Here is a 24,853-nt window from a genome sequence, read left to right on the forward strand (position 1 = left end):
AATGGGGCCGGGTTACTGCATAAAAAGAGGCTTTGAGCAACTCGGGCAGGCTGCAAGAGGCTGCCACTTGGGGCTGTGGAGCCTCCTTTCCAGAAGTTTCTGAATGATCTTCCCGTGGCTCTCTGGGAGCTGGCCTACTTAGCACATGGAACCGGCTAAGGGGCCTTATAACCTCTTCCGGCCCTCTGATGCACTTCCTCTTTTCTTAGTGACTTCTTTCCCCAAGAGAATATTCAGGCCAATTCGTTTTTGTTTCTTTCTGCATTAGTAAGAATAGTAAACTAGCAGTTTGGAAAACGCTTAATTCCCACTGAGTGTCTCACCTCAGTATATGACACCTTGAATAATAGTACGAACGCAGAACTTGAATGCCTTTTACATAAGAGTCAAACAAGCCTAGGTCATACTTTGATGGTTCCACATTAATAAAACTTAGCTATGATATGTAAAAAAAACTACTTTTGCCAAGGTTTTAACTACTGCACTTTAAACCAATTTCAATATTCCACGGAAAGGTCATTTATATTAAAGCAACACGCCTTCATGTTTTCTGCGTACAACAAAGTGATATTTTTTAAATGTACATATATTTTTAAACCGATTCACTCCCTTTTACAATCATACCTTCAGTCTGACATTTAAAACATAAACCCAAACTGTCGATGAAAATATAACAGTGGCCCAAATGACAGCATCATTTCAATGAAAACAATAACGCCAGAAAAGGTGAGCATTAAGACTTAGAAAATAAACATCAACAGACTCACTGGAAATCTGCTCACACGCCTGATGTGTTCAGAAATGAACCTCACACAGAACAGTCCCCGCTATTCAACAACTCCTTCCTTTCTCATTTACTCACTCCATGATGCATGTCTCACTACTTTTACTGAGGTTTATACAGTGATTAGTTATCCTAACAGCAGAGACTAGTATTAAATATTCATACCTATTCAGAATTGGCATATGTTCCCAGCAATTGTTTACTATGCTCCCTGAATTATCAAATAGTCTAATCTTTTAGGAGCATAAAAACCAAAGGGCTTAGATCTATTCGTATACATTGTGCATTAAATGTTATTAAGTTAAGACAGTAAGGTGGAAAAAAGGAACGGAAGGGGTACAGTAAGCTTTCTTTAAACAATCCCATTACATTAGACAGTCCTGTCAATGATATGTATTTATTTTAACCAGGTTATGGGAAAAAAAGGGAAAGAACTATTACCAGAATTTGTATCAATTTCTTGGAGAAGCTAATAAAACTTTAAATACACATATTTATTTGAAGAATCTTTGGTAGCAACTGTGTTTCTTCCACATTATAGGACTTTTCAAAATAAATGCCAAAATTAACATACTAATCAGCATATGAAAGATGAATTATGGTACTGTTTTTTTGGTTTTCCTATAAACCTGACTATTAACTTGAACTAATCATGCACTTAAACACAGTTATCTGTTTAACTTACGTACATATAAAATGAGAGACTAACACCAGAAAGAAATTAGACAGTAATGAGAATCAATGACAAAACATAACAATGACAACTGTTCTCAAGTAATTTATTTTTAAATTATAAGATTTACAATGCTTTGATTATGCAAAATAGTGTAATGGAAATTAAACCAAACTGATAAACCAAAAGAGAAAGAAAACGTAGCTTTCTTGAATATCAGTACTTAAACCATCATTGTAAGTATCTGACGTCCCAACCATGTCTTATGTAGACAGAAGTATAAGAGTTTCAAACGTTTGACTTGTGGGTTTAACTTCTCATTTTTCAACTTTGATGAACTGAAATGTAATTTATTTCAAATTCTATTATACCTATTATAGTGTTTACACTGCAACAGCAGCATCTCTCGGTGTGCGATCGAGTGTGGAACTGGGGCACAGTCTCAGCTCGCAGCCGCGGACAGAAATTGCACACCGCGTTCGTACAACAGAGGATGTTACAGTAACCAGAGCACAGAGTTTAGTACGCTTATTGCAGGGCTGGTGTTTCCTTCCCTTTGAACTGAACCGGTCGAACTTCTGGGCTGGCATGTTACTGCTGTGGGTAGTAAGACTGCTGCGGGGGCTGAGGGAAGGGGTATGAAGGCTGCGGGGGCCCTGGGTATGGAGCCTGTCCGGGGCTCTGGTGATACACTGGCGGGTACGGCATACTATACTGACCGTATGCGTAAGGATTATAGCCCATGGGCATGGGCATGTGGCAATACCTGATGGAAAGAAAACAGACAAAAAAAATGGGTTGGTAAATCACACACTAGAAAATGAGACGTGTAATAATTACTCTGAAACCAAGGTTTTTCAAGAAAGTCATTTTTCTCTATTTCTCAGTCTAGTAGAAGACAGTGGAAAGAAAAAGCAGCAGTTTCAAGGTTAATATCCCGTTAATAATTGAGATGAAAGAATATCAGGTGCTTAATACCATCCAGAAAATAATACCGTTGACAGAAATAAGCCGAAATATTCAACTGTTAACAAAGAATAAAAATGGAGACCCTTCATTTTAACATGACAGCCTAAGTACATTCCTAACTCACAAGATGCAATATTCACTGTGATGTACATAAATTTACTGTTTACAGAAGTTTTTTTAATGTTTATTAATTTGTGAGGCGTGGGGGAGGAGCAGAGAGGGGGGGGGACAGAGGGTCTGACAGCAGCAAGCCCGACGCGGGGCTCAAACTCACAAACCGTGAGATCGTGACCTCGGCCGAAGTCGGACGCTTAACCGACTGAGCCACCCGGGCGCCCCTGTTTACAAAGTTTCATATTTAGAAGACAGAATGTACTTACTAACAAGTAAAGTTTGGAGGACATCTTAGGAGGTAGTCAAGGGTCTGGACTTTTAAGATTAAAAACTTATCACACAGAAAGTCGTTCTTTAAGAAAGCACACGCCAAAATTAGAGTCGTGTTAAACAGTGTGTCAGAATGGCAATTCTTCAAAGTACGGGTGCGTGAACAAGGCCTATCGGTCTTGCCACGCTCAGCTCCGGAAAGGCGCCTCTCCGTTCATCGCCAAAATAAGGACAACCAAGGAAACACAGTCTGCGTTCCGTACAGAAGAGGCGGATTTCCCGTGAGGCCAGCGCGTAAAAACTAAAAACGTCAACAAGCCCGGGAAACGGCCGTTCAATTACTCAAATAAGGGACTCTGACATTAGTTCCATTTCTGGGTAAGCTGACAATGGAGCTCGCTCGTTCATGACGCCTCCATTCGGAGAAGGGGGGACTGTTTCTCAAAGGTTAACCAGAGCTAGAAACCTCAGCCCATTCATCCAGTTTCAGCCTTACCCGGGATATCCTGGATAGGTGGGGTAGGGGGGTCCCTGGGCCTGTGGAGGGGGCGCTGCTGAACCAGGAGTGGGTGCCGGTGCCGGTGCCGGTGGAGCAGTGCCCGTCCCCGCGGGAGCCGGAGCGGGAGCGGGAGCGGGAGCGGGAGCCGGAGCGGGAGGAGCTCGATTTGCTGGAAGCACAGGCGGTGGAGGCCGGGCCGGGGGCTGGGGCTTGGCGGGCTGTAAGAGAGTCGGCACTGACTGCAACATGGCTCACGTTTCCGTCAAATGACCGTCGTTAAAATAACGGAGGGCGTAAGAGAAGCTCTAGAATCCACCCAAGTGTATTTCTAATTCCCATTCTTAAATGTTGACTGAATACTCTAGAAACGTATCACAGCGGAGGAATGATTCTCCAACCTGTTAACACTCCACAGCCACTGCCCTGTTGCTGAGGCCTAATATTTAGCCACTTACTGCCCATTACTGCTCCCATCCGTGGTTAGACATTTGAGACGGGAGGAAGGAGCGAGTCGGGCACAGACAGGTCATCACTGGAATCTCCCCCTGGCCACGAGATTCTTTATGTGCATATTTTCAAACACCAGACAACTTAAAAGACTAGTACAATAAACAATCGCGTATTTATCAGTTAAATTCAATAATTACTGACTCGAGACCATATTCACTGTAGCTGTAGCTGTACCCATACATTTATGTATCGACATATTTGCGGAACCATTTGAAAGTAAGTTGCAAACTTCAGGACACCAGCCCTAAAGACTGCAGCACATAAGTTCTAATAATCACATACCATTTCGTCCTAAGGAAGTGAGTAATTATTTCCTAATACCATCGAGTATCCATGCCACATTCAAGTTTCTCTATCACAAAAAAAAACTCTCAGAGAAGAGGTTCTATGAACCAAGATCCAACCGAGGTTCACGTACTGCAGGATTATTATGAATCTTTCCCTCTCATTTAAAACAGAATGCCTCACATCTATGTGTTTTTTCTCTCTATGACATTCACTTTTAGAAAAGACAAAGCCAAGGGTCTCCTAGAATGTCCCAGTTCTAGATTTGTCCAACTGTTTCCTAATGGCACAATTTAACTTCTTGTTTTATCACTGTACTTGCGATAAACCGAAAGGCGGTTCTAAAGACTTGATTAGATTCAAGTTAAATGTTTTCTGGCAAGAATTCGCGAGTGATGCTGTATTCTTTATACCGCAGAACATGAGAAGGTTGGTCACCTCATGAAAACTGGTGCCCACCAGATCTCTACAATGTCAAGGGTGTTTTCTCCTTTACGGCAAGCAGGCAAGCAGTCACTAATGCAAAAGGCCCATTTAAAAAACGAGGTTGCTTACTGACCAGCATGGTTCTCGGCGCGGGCGTTGGCACAGCGGGAGCATGGCCCCCTGCGGGAGAAGACTGATACGCAGGCGTAGGGATTGAAGGAGCACTGGGTTCCCTGGCAATGCTTTGCTGCAGATCCCTTTAAGACAAAGGTGTTAGGAATTAACACAATTCAAAAAAACCGCACGTCTGAAATGCCAGGTCTTTAAAAGCTTTCTTCTCTGCGTATATGAAACATGGAAAACAGACTCAAAACAATGACGGTATTTTAAAATACACTACACTTCTGCTCTTGACTACAATGAACTTGAATCTTTTTTCCTACGATTTTCCCTCCTAGGAGGAAAGGTAAACTTTTTCTGAGGTCACAGTTACAGCTGGAGTAAGGAACAAGTCAACCTGGGCGGACGGACGGCCCTAAAAGAGCGCCCACTCTCTGGTAAGAAGCCGTCCCCTGGCTGGGCCACTCCTAACACAGCAGCGTCTCTAGAAGGTTTCAGAAGACCAACTGCTCACAGTCTGCCAGCTGTGTCACACGGGCGCTTCATCACTGCGTCATACCAGCGTTTCCAGAAAACGAAGAAAGCCAACCCAAACCATGATGCAAATTTCTTAATAAAAACTTTCTGAAATTATTCAAAGAAATGCAGCACTGAGCTGTTTTATGTTAAAAGATACCTCATAATCTGTAATTAAGGTAAATGCAGGATAGATTGTTGAAAGGACCATTAAAACGGAATTAAAAGTTAGCAAAATTGGAATCCATCCCCAAATCTCACTAACCAAAACCCTAAGGCAAAATGTACTCTGTGAAACAACATGATATTGATCAACTTCCCCCCAGCACTGATTCCTATACCCATGAAGGAAATACAGTATGTCCCAAAGCGTGAACAACAGCACCTATTGTCCTGATATAACAATTAACTGCAACCCCGCAGCCCCCCAGACCATACTTTCACTCTCACAAAGGGTCCCAGTTGGAAATTAGTCACTCCCCGTATTAAGAAAGTTAATACATTCATCAAGGAACCAAAAATACTTAATGTTTGTAAGCTTAATAAATGCTTACAACACAAACTAGACGATTTTAATCAATATTAAAATTTTGAAATTTTTGAAACATTTTGTTATGTAGCTCATATATGTACTAAACATACTTAATATTTAGTATTTTGTTTTCTTATTTATGTAGTTACAGTTAGATATTGGAGTATACCACAAATATAATATCTAACGTATGTAATTATAAAGCCTTAACATAATACTTTTATTTTCCTTTGATAAACTCCAGAGATGGTCACAATAAATAACACACAAGACAAATAAGAATGTCCTAGCTACTCACTAATTATATAATTCAAAGCTATTAAATCATGAGACTCATAACATAACAAAGCAAGAATACATGAACTAAAATCCCACCAGTGTTTCAATGCCAACAACTACCATTACTAACATTAGTTTCAAATCACTAGTGTAAAGAAGGCAGAGATCACAGTAAAATATTTATTCTTTCTGCACACTTACGAGAGGACACACTATCATCAGGAAAATGAACATTAAAACCACAATGAAATAACTAGATACCCACCAGAGGAGCTGGTGGCAAACTCTCAGACATTGCTAGTGGAATACAAGTACAACCACTTTGGAAAACTATCAACGTCAACTAAAGCTCAGTACACACACACCTTCCGACCCAGCAATGCCACTCTCAGATACACCCCCAACAGCACCGCACACATCTGCTCACCAAAAGCATGATCTAGAGCTGCCCAGGTGGCCATCGAACACCCGAAATGTGCCTAGTATGAACTGAGAAGGGCTGAGAGTGGAATTTACACACCAAATCGCTAAGACTCAGTGTGGACAAAAAGTAAAACATCCCATACATGATTTGCATGATTATATGTTTAAACTGTAACACTTTGGATACACTAGCCGAAGTAAAATATATTTTTGAAATTAACTTCATGTTTACTTTTTAAAACGTGGCTGCTAGAAACTGTAAGTTGTAGGGGTGCCTGGGTGGCTCGGTCGGTTGAGCGGCCGACTCCGGCTCAGGTCATGATCTCGCGTGGATCTCGTGTGAGTTCGGGCCCCGCGTCGGGCTCTGTGCTGACCGCTCAGAGCCTGGAGCCTGCTTCCGATTCTGTGTCTTCCTCTCTCTCTGACCCTCCCCCGTTCATGCTCTGTCTCTGTCTCTGTCTCTGTCTCAAAAATAAATAACGTTAAAAAAAAAACAAAAGAAACTGTAACTTGTGTGTGGCTGACAGTACTTTTGCCATAGAGACGAAGCTCGCTTTATGTCACCAGCCCTGCACATCTCGTTGTTTCCATTCTTTGCTTCCAGCAAAACCGGAGAGTCAGGTTTTCGAACGCTCACGCTCACTGTTCGTAACACAGCGGCCAAAACCACACGCTACTCAAATACTGGACAACAGCAGACTATACACACCGCTTCCAGCACAGTCACACACTGAAAGCTGCACAAATATGAAAATCAAAGACCTATAACCACAAAACCGTATGGATGAGTCTGACGGTGCCGACTGTAACCACAGGACAGCACATGCGATCCCACTGAGTCCAGCACGAAACAGGAGAAGCCCCTCAACCCTCTCACAGAAAGGACGGTGGTCGCCCTGGCGAGGTGGGTAACGACTGGGGAGACACAGGGACGATGCTTCTGGGGTGCTGAGAATGTTCTGTGAACTGACCTAAGTGCTCGATACGTGGAATGTTCAGTTTGTAAAATTCAGTAAGAATTACGTGGACTTTTCTTATGTTTTTATTTTATAGTCAGTAAACATGTTTCAAGGAATTTAGGCCCTCAGTATTAAGAGTGATTTTAACAAAATAAACCCTCGGATTTTTAAAAGCTAATGTTGTATCTATTTGGTCTACTTTTCCATTCTTCATTTACCTTTTAATCACTGAGATAAAGCCACGTGACAAGTTGATGCCTATTCTGTTTATAGTACAAATATAGAAATATACATGCAAATAGTAACAAACCTAATCTTCTCTTTTAAGTTTATGTATTTATTTTGAAAGAGAGAGACAGAGAGACAACGGGAGAGGGGCAGAGAGAGAGAGAGAGAGAGAGAGAGAGAGAGAACCCCAAGTAGGCTCCACGTCGTCAGCACAGAGCCCGACGTGGGGTGCAATTCCACAAACCATGATATCATGACCTGAGCCAAGATCAAGAGTTAGACACTTAACTGACTGAGCCACCCAGGCACCCCACAAACCTAATTCTCAACCTAGAGATTTGAAATAGGAAATATCTGAAAATGAGAATATCCCCAAATTTCTTCCTAAGCCGTGAACTTCTATCACACTACACAATTCTAAAAATAGTGACGTTAGCCCATTTTACACTGAAGGTTGAAGTGGAGAACTGAGAGTACAACTAGAAAGCAAATTATCATGGACAAACATTATTTCAAGCAGGGGTGGGCAAAACTTTTTGTGTGAAGAGCCAAATAGGAAATACTCTAGGCTTTGCAGGATACAGGGTCTCTGTCACAAATAATTAGTAATACTCTGTTGTTAGTGCCAAGTCAGACACAGACAATACACAGCTTGGAAAAATAAGCAGCAGGCTCAACCTGGGTGCTGCAGTTTGCCAACTTAAACCCAGAAACCGTCGTTTGGCTCTTTCTTGGTCCTGAGCTACAGATTTTCAGGGTTCTATACAGTCACCTCAATGGCTGCTGCTTGCATGAAGGGAAGAAAAGAGGGGCAAAAAGGTCCTGTTCCAAGCCCCCCACCCTGCTTACATCTGAGCCGGATCCATTGTTATCTGTTTTACAAACTGGGCTTCTCTGTAACACTAAGCTTGAGCAAAGGGTTCTGCAGTTTAAAAAAAAAAAAAAAAAGGAGGCAGTAAGGAATGAATCTGATAATTTAGCTGTACGGTCTGAAAAATAAAAATCAGACTACTTGAATGTGGCTATAAAAACATATGAAGTCCCATTAGTTATTAAGATTACTTTCATATAATTTTCTGAACAGGTAATGTGTTGTTCACTTGACTCACAATAAAAAGGGAGTCGAAGGCCCCCGTCTGCAGGCTCCCTCCCTACCACTCACACCCCAGAGGCACACTACTCTGGATCATGAACCTTCCAGAGCTTCCTGACACATAAACAAACCAACTCGCATGTAGATCTTATTTTCCCCCTTTTTATACAAAAAAGCGTACTTCACACTGTTCTGTATCTTTTTTCTTTAGTGTATTTATCTTCAAGATCTCTCCATATCAAAAAATGGAAAACCTCTTTTTTTTTTTCAAATAGCTGATCTTTTATCTAAAGAAGAAAAAAAAAAAAAAAAAAAAACAAACCCTGCACAGATGTAACTTTATTTATTTCACCAGTCCCGGACGTCTGATTTGTTTCTATTCTTTTACTGCTACCAGCAACTCAGAAATGAGTTAGTTTATAAACGTGTCGTTTCTAGCATATGCTAACACATACTCAGAATAAATTCCCAAAACCAGACTAGCTGGATTAAGGATGTACGGATTCGTCATCCAGACCTTTAGAGCAGAACTGCCCCCACACAAGGATGCACCCACACACATTCATAGCCGTGGATGAGACCTGTTCCCCTACATATGCCAACAAGGCATGTTCTCAAACTTCCAGATTTTTGCCCTTCTGAGAAATGTCATTCTGGAGTAGTTGTAATTTATATTTACATTATACTGAATGAGGGCAGATTTTTGTTGTTTTTTGTTTTCTTAAGTAAGCTATAGGCACAACGAGGGGCTCAAACTCACGACCCCAAGATCAAGAGCTGCGTACTTCACCCACCGAGCCAGCAAGGCACCCCAGAAAGGTATTTTTTCATACGCTTAAGAACCAACCACTTACATTTCCTCATAAGCAAAATCTCTGTTTAGAGCCTTTGCCAACTTTTCCTAGTGGGTTTTTCTCCTCCTCAGTAATATCTAGGAGTTCTTCATAAATTATTTTTTTTAATGTTTATTTCTTTTTGAGAGAGAAAGAGCGGGGTGGGGGGGCAAGGGGAGGGGCAGAGAGAGAGAGAGAGAGAGAGAGAGAGAGACACAGAATCCAAAGCAGGCTCCAGGCTCTGAGCTGTCAGCGCACAGCCTGATGCGGGGCTTGAACTCATGAACCCTGAGATCATAACCTGAGCCTAAGTTGGATGCTTAACCAACCGAGCCACCCAGGCGCCCCTCTTGATAAATTAATAAATTTGCTTTTTGCCTTTGTGAGGTTTCAAATATTTTCCCCCCAGCTTATTACATAATAACTCTGCTTTATGTTATGATGCACTTATCCTTTTTTTAAAATGGCTTCTAGATTTAAGTCAGAATAAGAAATACTCTTCCCTTTTCAGCTCTATAAAGGAATTCTCTCATATTCTCTTGTAAACTTTACATTTCATTTTACACATTTCAAGTCTGATCCACTTGAAATTTATTCTGGTATAAAAATAACTTGTTTTCTAAATGGCTAGGCGGCTAACTTCTTCTGATTGGCTTAGGATCTTTTTTACATTAAATTCACAATGTATTTGAATTTATTTCTATTTTGCCTTTGGTCTGTCTAATCATGTACCAGGACCACTATGTTTTAATTAGACACAATAATACATATTTCAGTGTCTGGTAGAATTGCTTTCCATTACTATTTTTATTTTTTCCTGGCTAATAATTGGACAGTTTTTTTAGATGAGCGTTAGGATCAACTCATCTAGTTGTAAATGAAAATCTATGTATTTATTTTAAATCAAATTATGTTGAATGCTTAAGAACTGATTTCTTTGTGCATCATCCTACCCAAAAACATGACACATCTTTCAAATTCCAGTCCCCTTTTGTACCCTTCAACAGTGTTTTCTAGATACTCGTCTCATACACAACAAACTTATTCTGATGTAGTTTATCTTTGCTGCTGCTATTGTAAGTAGGGTCTTTCCTCCATTATATTTCCTATATGATTATTTATATGAAAGCTACTGATTTCTACAAATCTTTATGATCAATTGTCTTCAGTAAAGATTCTTCTATTGTTTGCTGAGTTTGGGGGCTGATTCTCTTGGGTTTTCAAGTTGTATGATCATAAAGTCTAAAGTAGTGAAAATTTTACCTCCTCCTTTTCAGTGTTTATCTTTCTAATTTTATTCTATTGTCTAATTGTGCTGGTTCGTACTGCCAAAATAGTATTAAATAACAGGGTGGACGGTGCTCATTTTGTCCTTGTTTTTAGAAGGAATGTTTACATTGTTTCTCCATTAACCATGATGCTGAGTTCTGTGCAGATATAAACAAGAGTGTGTGTGTGTGTGTCTCTCTCCATACACACACACACACACACACACACACACACACACACACACACACCTATTTTACTGAATACCAGAACGTTATTTTCTCAATTGCTTTTCCTCACCCATGAAGAGAATCTTTTTCTCCTTAATATAAAAATACTGAACCAATCACTACATTACTGGAATAACCACCTCCATCCCGCTTGATCATGGCTCTTTTTCTAAGATACTGGTGAGTATCAATGGTAAGTATTTTATTTAGGACTTCTGCATCCATAACCACAAGTAAAGCTGGTCTGAAGATTGTTTTTGTCTTAATCTTTGTCAGATTTTCTTATCAATAACACTAATTTGGTGTTATTATATTACATAAACTCTTTTGTTTTTGTTTTTTCTTAAACTTCTGAAACCATTACAAAGCATTCTAAGGGCGCCTGGGTGGCTCAGTCAGTTAAGCGTCCAACTTCGGCTCAGGTCACGATCTCACAGTTTGTGAGTTCGAGCCCTGCGTCGGGCTCTGTGCTGACAGCTCAGAGCCTGGAGCCTGCTTCCAATTCTGGGTCTCCCTCTCTCTCTGCCCCTCCCCTGCTTGCGCTCTGTCCCTCTCTCCCAAAAACAAACATTAAAACAAATTTTTTTAATAAAAATAAAAGACATTTTAATTAATTGCTTTTTAAAGGTTTAGTAGAAAAACTGTAAAAACAACACTGCTCTTTCTTGGGGGGCGGGGGTGGGTGGTGCAGGGAGGTAGCTCTTAGCAAGTTCTCCAACAGCTTCTATGAAAAACAGTTTCAATATGGACGGGGGTGAATGATGGTCAGGCTGGCTGCAGGGCTCAAGACAGACTCAGGAGCAGAACAGTCTGTGAGTTCTCTTGGTGTATCACCAATGAATGTATGGTTCCGGGTAAGCTCCTGCAAGGCAGTTTCACCGGGTATCAGACCCCTGGCTCATACCTGCCTTCCTGGAGTTCCAGTGGCCATCACTGCCCCCCACCCCCACCCCCACCCCCTTCTAGCAGGCAGTGCTGTGAGCCTAAACGTTTTTTCACCTTTTTATAAACTGTCTTGATCTTTTTGCCCAACTGCCTAAAGGATTCTGCCATCATCTTTTAATGAGCTAATGATTTATATCCCTTGGTGTTGACGGTTCTTGTTCATTTTTCTTAACCGTGAGATACACCTTTTCGACACGCCTTCCTTTATTTTCCTAAAGGAACGTATTCTTAGGTAATACCATTAAATATTTGTTCTGAACAGAACGTTGAACAACGAACATTGTTTTGCTTTCTCTTCTTTGTGGAAATTCACTTCTGCACGTTCGATCTTCTTCGCCTGTCTTCTAACCCTTCTTCTGGTTTTACTTTGGCTTCATCTTCTTTGACTTCGGTTTGCTCTGGGGGCCGACGTCTTCTTCACGGTCTAGTCCCACTTCATCTTACATCCGTGCTCATCTTGTTCTTCTCTCCTCCACTTGCTTCCTGAATCCAGCCCCTCACGTTTTATCACCTCCTTTCTTCTCACCACCTTCCTTGATTCTGGTACTTCCTCACGTGGGGTTCCTCAGAGTCACTGCTTCCTAATCCTTTTCTCCTTTTTTTCCTTTTTCTAAATTCATGATGAAATGTTCATCCAGAATTTTCATCTGTTCTAGGACAATACTATTCTGGTGAATATTCTCCATGTATTAGGTTTTACTAAATTCAGTTCATTTTGGGGGCGCCTGAGTGGCTCAGTCAGCTAAGCGTCCGACTTCAGCTGAGGTCATGATCTCCTGGTCTGTGGGTTCGAGGCCCACGTCGGGCTCTGTGCTGACAGCTCGGAGCCTGCTTCAGACTCTGTGTCTCCCTCGCTATCTGCCCCTCCCCCACTCGTGCTCTGTTTCTCTCTCTCAAAAATAAATAAATGTAAAAAAAAAAATTAAATTCGGTTCATTTTTCTCACCATTAAAAAAAAAATACTGTATCTTTGCACCAATGCTGTGTCAACTCTACTGGTCACTCGGCACAGAACGAGTCCTATGGTACTGGTTTGACCTTCTCAGCAGGTTCCTTCAGAAGGGAAATCTGCTGATCTTTTCTAAGCCATTCATCCTGTCCTCCCCATATTCTGTACCTCTAGTTTTATGTGTAAGGAACCTGCTGGCCATTTCCAGGTAAATTGTGTATGTTTATTGGCATTCCTGAGACCCGTCACCCTGACTTGTTGCATTGTCACTTCTGTGGCACAGTGTGCTTCTGACACCGAGAGTTTCTGCTCTTCTCCTTTATTCTCAGGTCATGAAGCTTGCTAGCTGCCTGTAAATGTCCAGGAGGAAAGAAAGGAAACTGCCATCTCATACTGCCCAGTTCACCCCAAAGCTTCCACATGTAACTTTTCAAAAGAAAAATCCTCTAAAATTTGATACACAAAATAAACTTACTTTAAGAGTTCATCTCTTTCTGTCTTCCGTGCAAACACGATGTCACTGCACTTGTTCTGGAACCTGACCAAGATTTCGGTCAGCTCATTGTAAAACTGTAAGTAAAGAAATACAAGTCATAAGCCAGAATGATATTTTAATCTGAAGAGGAACACAGTCTAAAGCTCGTTTGTCAATCGCGGTTAAACCTAAACAACCAAACTCCTCCGACGGCACAGTCATACCACTAAGGTTCAACACTTAATATTGAATATGACCTAATAATATTCCTAAAGAAAATGAAATAAACTCATTCTTGGAGAACACCTGTCACCAAAAATTAAATGGAACAAACTATAAGTTTCATGATCATGAGTATGTTCCCAATTCCTGGAGAAAAGGCAAGTACTTAATAAAGATAGGAAACCTATTTCAGTGGAAGGATTAGATTGCACATTCACTTCAGAAATATAGACATCACTTCAGAAACTCTTAGAGGCATTTCCAAAGGCTCTCTGAAGAATTTTCTCAGCTTATCTATATTTCAACAAAGCATTTTAAACCAAATTAAAACAGGATCTTCCTATCCTATTTCCAAGGCTTCGTCGTATTTCTACCTCTTCAGAGGTTTTTACCTTACATCCAAGGTATCTGTATCAAAATAACTTTATTCAATAATCGCCATGGAGTTAAAACACCACAAGGTATTGTGTATCTGAAAAACTAACGATCACCTGTTCCCTCAGAAGCGAAGTAAATGTTAAAAACAAATATAATCATTTCCCTAAGCTATTTAAAGGAAAGGCAAGAAAATACTTAACATATTTAGTAAGCATCCTGAGACTCAGGCAGATAACAAGTCCATCGTTATCCAAACCATCAGCACAGAATATAAAAGCCATATCCTCCCGTCCCTTCCCCACCACAGTTCAGCTTCGACTACTCCTGTTCCCGCATAATTCACTCAAATTGGTCAACTTCCTGTCCCCCAAAAAAGCGTCACTGGCTTTTGACATCTCTGTGCTAATTTCTTTTACCTGAAATTCCTACACCCTCTTTCTGTCTGGTGAAATACACAATTCATTCTTCAACATTCTCATGAAATATTGCCACCTTTGTTAAGGCTTTCCTTCCCTTATGAAGCCTCTCAGAGGAAAATCATTAAAGCTAGGAAGTTCGAGACAAAGCATGATAATAAGGTCCAACTGGAAAAACTATTAACTTCTCAAACTATATTTTCACTCTGTACTGGTGAACTACTGTTTCTTTTGGACTTCATACCTTTGTGCCCTCCTTCAAATTAGCCACAAGCTCAACAAAGTTGTCATATGCAGTAGCTAAATTCTTCAAAACTTCTTCTCTTAAGTTAGCTTCATTATTAGATTGCTTCATTTTTGAAAACTCCTGGTGTGAGACCTTGTTAAAAGAAAGATTGATGTATTTACATTTACTTATCAAATTAATATAGCCTGTAACACTTTTACTGATACTTTCCCAACTATATATGAAGATCATATGTGATTACATGCAGGAATCACTAGAAATTTACCTAATAGAATATTTATTTTGGAATAACACAGTACTTTAGTTCTTAAAGTAAAAATATCACAAATTCAGTGGTTATCAAAATACAACCAATAACGATTACAGATTTCTATCAGTATGTAGTACTTGCAAAACACAATCCTGACATAGATTTAGTCCAGGTTTATCCTTTCTGTGATTTTCTTCAACATAAATCTTACTAAAGCATATAAGCTTTACCTGAATATTTTTAAGAAGTTCTTCCTGTTTCCTTAGAGATTCTTGGACTTTCGTCGTAAGACCTCCATAGATTCGATCCAGCTCAGTGACAGAAAGAGCTTCTTCATTTATTACACCATCTTGAGCCAAAGCAGTCAAAAATTTGCTTGTCATGTCAAAATTCACTGATTTCAAGTCATTCTCTAGCCCTTCTCTTTCCTTCTTTACTTCATCAAGATTGGTCAATAAGGATTTTAAGACATTTACAACCTAAACAATTAAAACAAAACGAAACAAACAAAACCCCTTAGTTTAAACTGCCAAAAAAACCAGAAGCCAATTTCAAGAAGGGAATTATATACACAAAGGTTCACTCCTTTGAGACGATTTCTCAGACAGCCAAGCATAAATTGCACATCAGGTTTATTTACACTGTACCCTTAGTGGACTCAGATTATAAGAGCAGCGGCAATAATGATAACACCAGCAAGCATGATGATTTACATGAACATTTATTATGTGCCAGGGACTGTCCTAAACACTTCACAAATCTAGTATTATCCTTACAATATCCCATAAGGTATATATTTATTACTTCTCTTCCACAAATAGAGAAATTAAGCCTCAGAAAAATTAAGTAACTTGCCTAAAGTTACACAGCTACTAAAGGAACACAGGTAAAATTTGAGACCTCAGTCTGCCTAACTCCACAATCAATCTCGTAACCACTCTACACTACACTATCTCCCTGTCATGGTTCCGAGGTAGAGGGAGAGATGTTCTTGCCAAGTAAGCAGATACTCTATTTTGCTGACATGGAGAGACAGAGATATACAGAGAGAGACATGGAGCTAGAAACAGAGATACAGATCTATACGGAGAGAGCATCTTAGATAGAGAAACAAGAGAGCCAAAGAGGTAGATACAAAGCTATAAACTACACGTTTATGTTATATACTGGTAGAGAGAAAGGAGAGAGGCCTCTTGTACATCTCTTCATTCCACTAAGAGTTCTATCTCTGATTCGGCCCAGGCATCTCGAACACCCACATGATTCATAAACAGCCCTTTGGAGTCCGTGTTACAGTGCCCAAGTGCCCCGCTGATGCCACTTACAAACTGTCCCTTTTCACTCACATCTCTCCGCACTCTTGCGAAGACCACCAGGGAGAAAACCAACCGTAAAGCCCCCATTGCGCTTGCCCCCATGCTGCTCAGAGAAAGTAAGCTGGGGCAAAGACAAAGGAAGAAGGGGACACCCAGGAACCCCATCTATATCCCTGTCTGTCTTCTTACCATGGCATTTCCAACCCCAATGGCTCTCCCACCTACTGCCGGTGTCTAAGCATTTCTGTCCTACTCTTCATGACACAGCCCTCATTAGCTCCTTGGCAAGTGTCCAAAATAACCTTCCTTTGTGAAGACTAAAAATCTGAGGAAAAATCTATAATTTCTTCTAAATTTTGGCCTCTGTTCACCACCTACACCTCTTACGTGTCCTATCTTAAATGCAGAGTCTTTTAAACACTCAGAGTAGTGGAGAGAACTGTGACTCCGGGAGGTCCAAGAAGCCTCAAACCACAGATACTCTCGATGGAAGGAAGAGGACAAATAATCACACCTACATGGAGATGGCAAGTCTGTTTCAGGGATCTGGTGGAATCTGATGTTAGACCATGTGCATAAGAAATCTTGTTTCCAGATGACTTCCGGGATATATTGTCACATGAAAATCAAAAGCACCAGAGCATACATACAGCATATTACACCCTGAGTAAAGAGGAGGGAAATCAGAAATAGGGGCTCCTGGGTGGCTCAGTCAGTTAAGCATCTGATTCTTGGTTTTGGCTCAGGCCATGATCTCAAGGTTCCTGAGATCAAGCCCCGCGTTGGGCTCTGCGCTGACAGCATGGAGCCTGCTTGGGATTCTCTCTCTCCCCTTTTCTCTCTGCCCCTCCCCCACTCATACGCACTCATTCTCTCTAAATAAGCTTTAAAAAAAAAAATAGACATATACACACATAATATAGTATGTATATGTGTGTGCACATGTAATTTTAAAAAAATAGAAAAACAGGACAAACCAGAAAGTACCAAAAAAGTTGTTTACAGAGAAAGGATGGGAACAAGGTGGAAAGAACAGAGATGAGATTTCTCTGCATGCACCTTTGGAATTATGAACATTTTTTACACATTGAAAACACAAAATTAAATCACAACTTGAATATAGGAACACAAGTACCTAGTTATCCATCAAAGTGAAACGTAATTACATAGAAAAAACTATTTCAACCCTGACTACATTCCCTTAGTGGACATATTATGACTCGGGTCCTGTGTAAAACCAAGGATACTGTACCTCCTGGAAAACTCAATCTGCAAAGTAAGAATAAGAGTACTTATCCCAGAACTGTTGTGAAGACTGAAATCATATCAAGTGCTCAACGAAACTTGTAACACAGGGTAAGCACTCAATCAGTAGCAGCCATTATTATTAACTGGTAGTTAGGTGTTAACAGTTTAACGCTAGACTTTGGGTACACTGTAGAATAAAGAGGCTTAGGCATCTACGCAATAAGAAGAGAGGAACAATGAGGAATAGATTAAGAATTAAAACATTTAGGGGCGCCTGGGTGGCTCAGTCGGTTAAGCATCCGACTTCGGCTCAGGTCATGATCTCACGGTTTGTGGGTTCGAGCCCCCTGTCGGGCTCTGTGCTGACAGCTCGGAGCCTGGAGCCTGCTTGGGATTCTGTGTCTCCCTCCCCTCAGCTACGCCCCTGCTCACACTCTGTCTCTCTCTGAACATAAATAAAGACTTTAAAAAAATTCTTTTTAAAAAGAATTAAAGTATTTATTCTGCTGTAACTATGGGACACATTTTGGGGGGGGGGGGTGCAATAGGATATAATTTTAAAAGGCTGGGGCAGTATTATCTATTGTCTTATTTTAAACAGATAATGGAACCTCAACCATGACTGTGGCTCTATGTGAAGGTTGTTTAACTATTAGAAAAATGCCACTTATCTTTCTCTCAGTTATGTCCAAAAAAAGCCAGAAAGAAAATAATAAAACAGTCAAGTAAAATAAAGCTGGGGGAGAAACAGGAATATGCAAAACCTGTTCAAAAAAAAAAAAAAAAAAAAGTCTACTAAACAAAGCTGAAAGTCAGGGATACCATAACACATTGTCTAGAAAGAGACTGGATGTCTCTTTCATAGTAGGCAACTAAGATCCTCTCATCAAATAATGGGTCACCACTGCAGTGGTGGTAGCCCAAGTTAGCCAACAAGTCATATGAGGAGACAGACATGGTCCACGTGGATATAGCCTCGTGTTCAGTGAAGAGCTAAGCATTCACAGGCAACAGAGTCATGTGGGAAGAGGACCCCAGCAGAATGTGGAGAGCCCCAAGTTCTAATCCCAGCTCCACTATGAAGAAAAGCTAATCCTAACTTTTACGGTGGTCAGTTTTCTAATCCGTGATAAAAAAGGGCCAAAGATCTATTTAGTAAGTCCTATTCTATTCCAAAATGCTAGGATTCTAACTCTCTGGAAAAAAATGCTATTTGGAACAACCAATTTATAAATGAACTTTTAGACCACCACACAAAGATAGAAGGAGAGTCCTTGTATGACAAACATTCTTTCTTTTTTTTTTCAAACTATCATATATACTAGTTTAACCCTATTTTAGCCTGTATGATATTGGCCTCATTTTAACAGAATGAATACAGGAGAAAATGAAATTTAACTGCTTCCACAAATGACCAGAATAGTTAAGAAAAGTAAACCACGGTCTACATTTCTTATACACTCAGGGCCTAACGTGTTATCAAGTTAAAGCATATAAGTAATTAGAATACCTACACACCTCCATGTTCAATGCAGTGTTATTTACAACAGCTGACATATGGAAACCTAAATGTCCATCAATGGATAAGTGAATAAAGATGTGGTGTATACATACACACACACACACACACACACACACACACAGAGGAACATCAGCTATAAAAAAATGAAGGACTGCTAAGGTGGGTCAGTTGGTTAAGTGTTGGACTCTTGATTTCGGCTCAGGTCATGATCTCAGTTCGTGAGATGGAGGCCTGTGTCGGGCTCTGTGCTGACAGCACGGAGCCTGCTTGGGACTCTCTCTCTCCCACTCTCTGCCCCTTCCCCACTCACGCTGTCCCTCTCTCTCTTAAAATAAATATTCACTTAAATAAAAATGAAATCTTGCCACTTGTGACTTGAATATGCCTTGAGGGCATTATGCTACATGAAATTAAGTCAGCCAGAGAAAGACAAACACCCCATGATGTCATTTATATGTGGAATCTAAAAGAAAACCAAGCTCACAGATACAGAGAACAGACTGATAGCTGCCTGAAGTGGGACATGGGGATGGACAAACTAGATGAAGGGAGTCCAAAGATACAAACTTCCATTAATTAAATAAGTCAGTCATGTGGATATAATGGAAAGCATGGTAACTACAGTTAGTTATACCATATTACATATTTGAAAGTTGCTGAGAGTAGGTCTTAAAAGTTCTCAACACAAGAAAAACAATCCTGTAACTACTTCTTGGACTGATGCTAACCAGATTTATAATGATCATTTCACAATATAAACAAATACCGAATCTTTATGGTATGTACCTGAAATATAATGCTGTATGTCAATTACACCTCGACAAAAAAAATTTTTGGTAATAATTACAACCCTGTTGTATTTATTTCTGTGTTTTATAAACAGCTCCAATTAGCTTTCAACTGCAATTAACTACATGCCTTTATAGCGTTAGGTTACCAGTAGCTATCATTCCATCAACACTTTTTGAATCCTTACCTGTTGGGCACTGTTCTAGGTTCTAAAATACAACTACTAGCAAAAGCAGAGTCTTTCCTTCATGTGGGGGACAGAAGAAGGGAGCGGAGGATTAAACAACTACACAAAATAGAGCGGTATGGTAGACAATGACCAAGAGAGGGAAGGGGTGACATGTGGAGCTTTAATGAAAAAGAAGCAGCGACCAAGCAAAATGGAAGAAAGACCCCAACAGAAGGAAGGCAAATGTTAAAGTCCTGAAGCAGGAACAAGCTTCACATGATAAAAGGACAAAAAAAAAAAAAAAAAAAAAGGCCAGTATGGCTGAAACACAGTAAAAGCAGGAAGGCAGAAATGAGATCACCGAAGCCATTTCACCTTTAAGACCCATGGCTGTTGCAAAGTTTTCCTGTAAAGAACCAGACAGAAGGGAAAAAAGAAAAAAAAATTTTTTGGCTTTGTGAGCCATAGTCTCTGTTACAACTATTACAACTATTCAATTCTGCCTTTCTAGTGTGAAAGCAGCCACAGACGAAATGCAAAGGAATGAGTATAACTACACTCCAACAAAAATTTATTTATGGATACTAAAATTTGAATTTCATATAATGTTCATATCCTAAAACATCATTGACTTCTTTTCAACCATTTAAAAATGTAAGAAGCATTCTTGGCTCACAGGCCATACAAAAACAGGAGGCAGTCTGGATTTAGCCCGTAGCCCACTGCGTACCGGCCCCATGTGGATGACCAAACTCTCTGTGGCATCTAACATCACCAAACACAGGCAGGCACACACACACCAAATACTCTCAGTGAGATATCAGCTTTACTTTTCAGACCCTGCCAATTTAGTTTCAGAAAAGGGAGACATGAGACTACCTCGGTAACAGAACAGCAGGAAGCTGACCACACTTACCCTACACTAAAGCTAATCTAGGGTTTTCCATCTCTCTCTCTCAGGAACCACCATGCCATAGTTTCTGGCATATAGTAAGTCTTCAACAAATGTTTGGTGAGCAAATGAATGAAGAGATGCCAGTCAATCTGGACACCTGTCTATATATTTTGTTATGAAAAACTAAGAGTAAATAAAAGCTGTATTTGCAGATCACCCAGTAGTCTGGAAGATGACTTTGTGGGAGCCAGAAAAAAGCCCTAGAGGGACACACGGCTCTGGACAGTGCTACTTGATGAACTATCTCTGAGGAGATGGGAGCTTTTTTCCCCCAAAGCACCCCTCCATCACCTGAGGCAGATACAGCACTGTGAGTATTAGTGGATATCACTTTTCTACAAAAAAACCAAAAAACAAAACAAAACACACCCCTTCCTCTGGGCAGACTCAGCCCTACTGGAGGGTCAAGGCTTGGCTGCCCAGATATGGACTAGATTCTGCACCCTAGCTGATCGGAGGTGCACTATCACAGCAGCAGTCCTAGGTATTTAAAAAAGGATTTTTCAGCACAAATTACCCACAGCTGGCAAAATTTTTCAGAGCAACTCAATACGTAAAAACAAATGGCCAAAGAGACCAAGATGGTCTTGTGACCAAGACCCCTTCACAATAAAAGAAGAAAGAGCCTACCATTAAGATCGGAGCTGCCTTAATAAAGTGTGTACTTTCTATCACTTTAATACCAGAATTCAAATGACTATGTTTTTATCATAAAAAAACTCCGGCTAAAATGCATCATCAACCACGACACCTACCTGAAATAGCTTTGATAAAGGCACATGATGAACGAATATACAGAGCACTGAGGTTTTCTGTTGCTTCCATCCAGAGAATCTAGCTTCAGTAGAGTAACTTCGTATTGACCATACACATCTTCTTCCCCTATGTAACACCACTACGAATCAACAACTGCATATAATAACACATTACTGCGTGCTAATTCCAACTGTCCTCCGCATAGACCATTTTTGCTTTTCTACCGCAAGCAGGAGAATCAAAGGACAGAAGCCGTGCTAAGTTCTAAGTCACAGACAAGACGCCGAAAAGGAAAAGCAGAGGGGAGACCTGACCAGCTCAGTTAATAGAGCATGTGACTCTTGATCCTGAGGTTGTAAGTTCGAGCCCCGTGTTGGGGGTAGAGATTAGTTAAAAATAAAATGGAAGGAAGGAAGGGAGGGAGGGAGGGAGGGAGGGAGGGAGGGGACAAGATACTAAGCAGGGATTTTTCTCTTTCCCAAAAATAAAAACAGGGCCAGATTTTGTTGCTCTTCTGTGGGTCGGCAGTCTCTGTTCCTCACAAAGCAATCTAACCACCTTCCTTCTTCCTTCCTCCCACTTCCTTAAAGCATCTAATGGATATTCTTTGTTCCGTCAGGTTCCCCCCACCTTGAGAGATTTGGGTTCTGTGCACATTCAACCATGCAATCTTCACCGTGGGGGCTCATTTCCACTGAATCTCTCTGACAGCGTCTCTGGACATACCCACTCAGTCTTCCTCGGAGTTTATGTGTTCACTCCGTCTGCCTGTCAACTCTGTTCTCACCATGTGCCAATTTCTTAAGAAGCTTCTTAAGAAATGCTAGCATTTAAGTGCTTAGTCATCTAAATCCTCACAGCATACTTTCTTTTTTTTTTTAATGTTTATATTTATTTTTGAGACACACAGAGACACAGCATGAGCGGGGGAGGGGCAGAGAGAGAGAGGAAGACACAGAACCCAAAGCAGGCTCCAGGCTCCGAGCCATAAGCACAGAGCCTGACACGGGGCTCGAACCTGTCAGCCTCGAGATCATGACCTGGACCGAAGTCGGATGCTCAACCAACTGAGCCACCCAGGTGCCCCAGCACACTTTCTATAGTCACAACACTTCTGCATTTCTACCCTGTATTACAGTTCTCCTTGTATATGGCTAATCTTCCACACTGGACTGAAAATTGAGGGTAAAGGTTGTGTATGATTCATTGCTGATTTTTCCAAGTACCTAGCATAGTGCCTTACGTATCCAAGAAGTCTTGGTTGAATAAATACATGAAATGTTTCTGTGGAAAGACAACGCACAACACTGATAACTTTTGAGACCTACTACCCCAGGAAATTCACCTATTTCAAGAAGTTTTCAGCAAACATTTCTTGCCCTTTGGCTTATTTTCCTATGCACTTCAGGGCCTCTATCTTATTCTACTACATCACGGCACAGTAATCAGCCACTAAGGCATATTTGCACCTTCTCCTCTTAGGACTTTCTGACTCACATGCCCTACTATTGGTCTTCCCCTTCCTGTCACAGGTAGAAATGCCACGATGACGTTACCCACGGGTTAACACGAACAGCTGGTTGATTTTTCCTTTAGAGACAGTCCCAGTGGAATACAGTGGAAGGAAGCAGGGAATGATGGAACTAAAAACAAAAAAAGGTGTGGTCAGAAAAACATCTGGCCAAACCCAGTCCTTCTACTTCAGGGAAGTTTCTACGCCTCCAAGCCTCTTCCTTTTATAAAACCTGAACTACATACTGAGTATCCAGAATACAGTACTAAGCTCGTAGGAAACACTCAATAAATGGAAATTATTATTATAGGATAGTAATATCACCAATGTAGTTACATACTACACAATGTATATGTTCTACTTTATACATACGAACCTCAATTTGTGTCTGCATTTTTTAAAAGATGACACTATGAAACTGGCAATTCATTGTGCTCATAATGGCTTGAACGTTGTTTTCATAAGCAGATGACCACCCACATGACAATGCATCTTCTTACCTCGCTGCCCTGCATGGTCCTCGCTGGGTTAGCAGAAGGGATGGCAGCGTTCAGCTCAGGCTCTGGCTTACACAGAAGGGCAATGGTGTCTCGGTGAGACTGGTAACGTTCTTTCACCTGCCCATCTGCTTGCACAGCTTTATCCAAAACTGTTCTGAAGTTGGTTCCCTCTGTCGGGGAAAAAAAATGTCACTTGAGCACAGCACTGATTTGAACAGTAACATCTATGGGTTGGTTATACTTTTAGTTCTGCGCTCCAAATTTACCTTTTCCCCCTCTTCTATGGGTTCCATTTCACTACATAACAGAAACTGAGCTCCTGTCACTCTTGGCATTTTTTATTTCTGGAAAATTGCAGTTAAACCTTAAAATACATTTATGGTTATTGTCCACCAAAAAAAAGCTGACATCAGTTTAATGTATTCCTCCAACTCATTAAGATAGAAACACTCCAAAAATTGTTACAACTTATTCTCAAAAGATCAGTTTCAACTTGACTTTAAAGAACAGCAAATATATTTTCAGAAAAAATCAACTGTATTAATTCCTTTTACAGAGAAGTAAAACAAGTCTCTAGCAACCGTAACGACATTTATCTAACAAACACAAATCTTAATAATTAAAGTCTTAAAAAATAATAATTTGACTTCAAATTAACTGGTGGGGCACCTGGGTGGCTCAGCTGGTTAAGTGTTCAACTTCGGCTCAAGTCATGATCTCACGGTTCATGAGTTCCAGCCCCGAGCCTGGAGCCTGCTGTGGATTCTGTGTCTCCCTAGCTCTCTGCCCCTCCCCCACCATACTCTCTCTCTCTCTCTCTCTCTCTCTCTCTCTCGAAAGATAAACGTTTAAAAAAATATTTTTTTAATTAACTGATAAAATTCCTATTTTCCACCCACTACTAAATGAAATTAAATTACAAAACCATATGTATATAATATCATCTCATTTATTTTTTACAAATATGCTTCCCATGGGGAAGCTATTTAAAAAAAAAACAAAAAAGATGCACAGGCCCTGGAATAGGAAAAGAGAGTTACAGAATCTTTTTTTTTTTTAATTTTTTTAATGTTTATTTATTTTTTTAAGAGACAGAGAGACAGAGTGTGAGTGGAGAACGGGCAGAGAGAAGGAGGGGAACACAGAATCCGAAGCAGGCTCCAGGCTCTGAGCTGTCAGCAGGGAGCCTGATGC

General features: G+C 40.6%; 1 protein-coding gene across 3 annotated transcripts in view; it reads right to left on the reverse strand.

The window, feature by feature from the left end:
• Window positions 1-1,551: 1,551 nt before the first annotated feature.
• PDCD6IP (programmed cell death 6 interacting protein) overlaps window positions 1,552-24,853 on the reverse strand; it is a 71,078-nt gene continuing 47,776 nt past the window's right edge. For 2 of the 3 annotated variants that reach the window (XM_049629054.1, XM_049629053.1), the window contains exons 12-18: window positions 23,660-23,829; window positions 15,122-15,370; window positions 14,639-14,773; window positions 13,379-13,473; window positions 4,664-4,787; window positions 3,307-3,527; window positions 1,552-2,223 (exon numbers count right to left, since the gene is read on the reverse strand). In XM_049629054.1, coding sequence (XP_049485011.1) covers window positions 2,049-2,223; window positions 3,307-3,527; window positions 4,664-4,787; window positions 13,379-13,473; window positions 14,639-14,773; window positions 15,122-15,370; window positions 23,660-23,829 — 1,169 coding nt within the window. In that variant the 3' untranslated portion in view covers window positions 1,552-2,048. The remainder of the gene's footprint in view (window positions 2,224-3,306; window positions 3,528-4,663; window positions 4,788-13,378; window positions 13,474-14,638; window positions 14,774-15,121; window positions 15,371-23,659; window positions 23,830-24,853) is intronic. The other variant, XM_049629055.1, reaches the window with a different exon arrangement.

Source organism: Panthera uncia, chromosome C2 (genome assembly GCF_023721935.1).
Source record: "Panthera uncia isolate 11264 chromosome C2, Puncia_PCG_1.0, whole genome shotgun sequence".
In the NCBI taxonomy this organism is placed as follows: domain Eukaryota; kingdom Metazoa; phylum Chordata; class Mammalia; order Carnivora; family Felidae; genus Panthera; species Panthera uncia.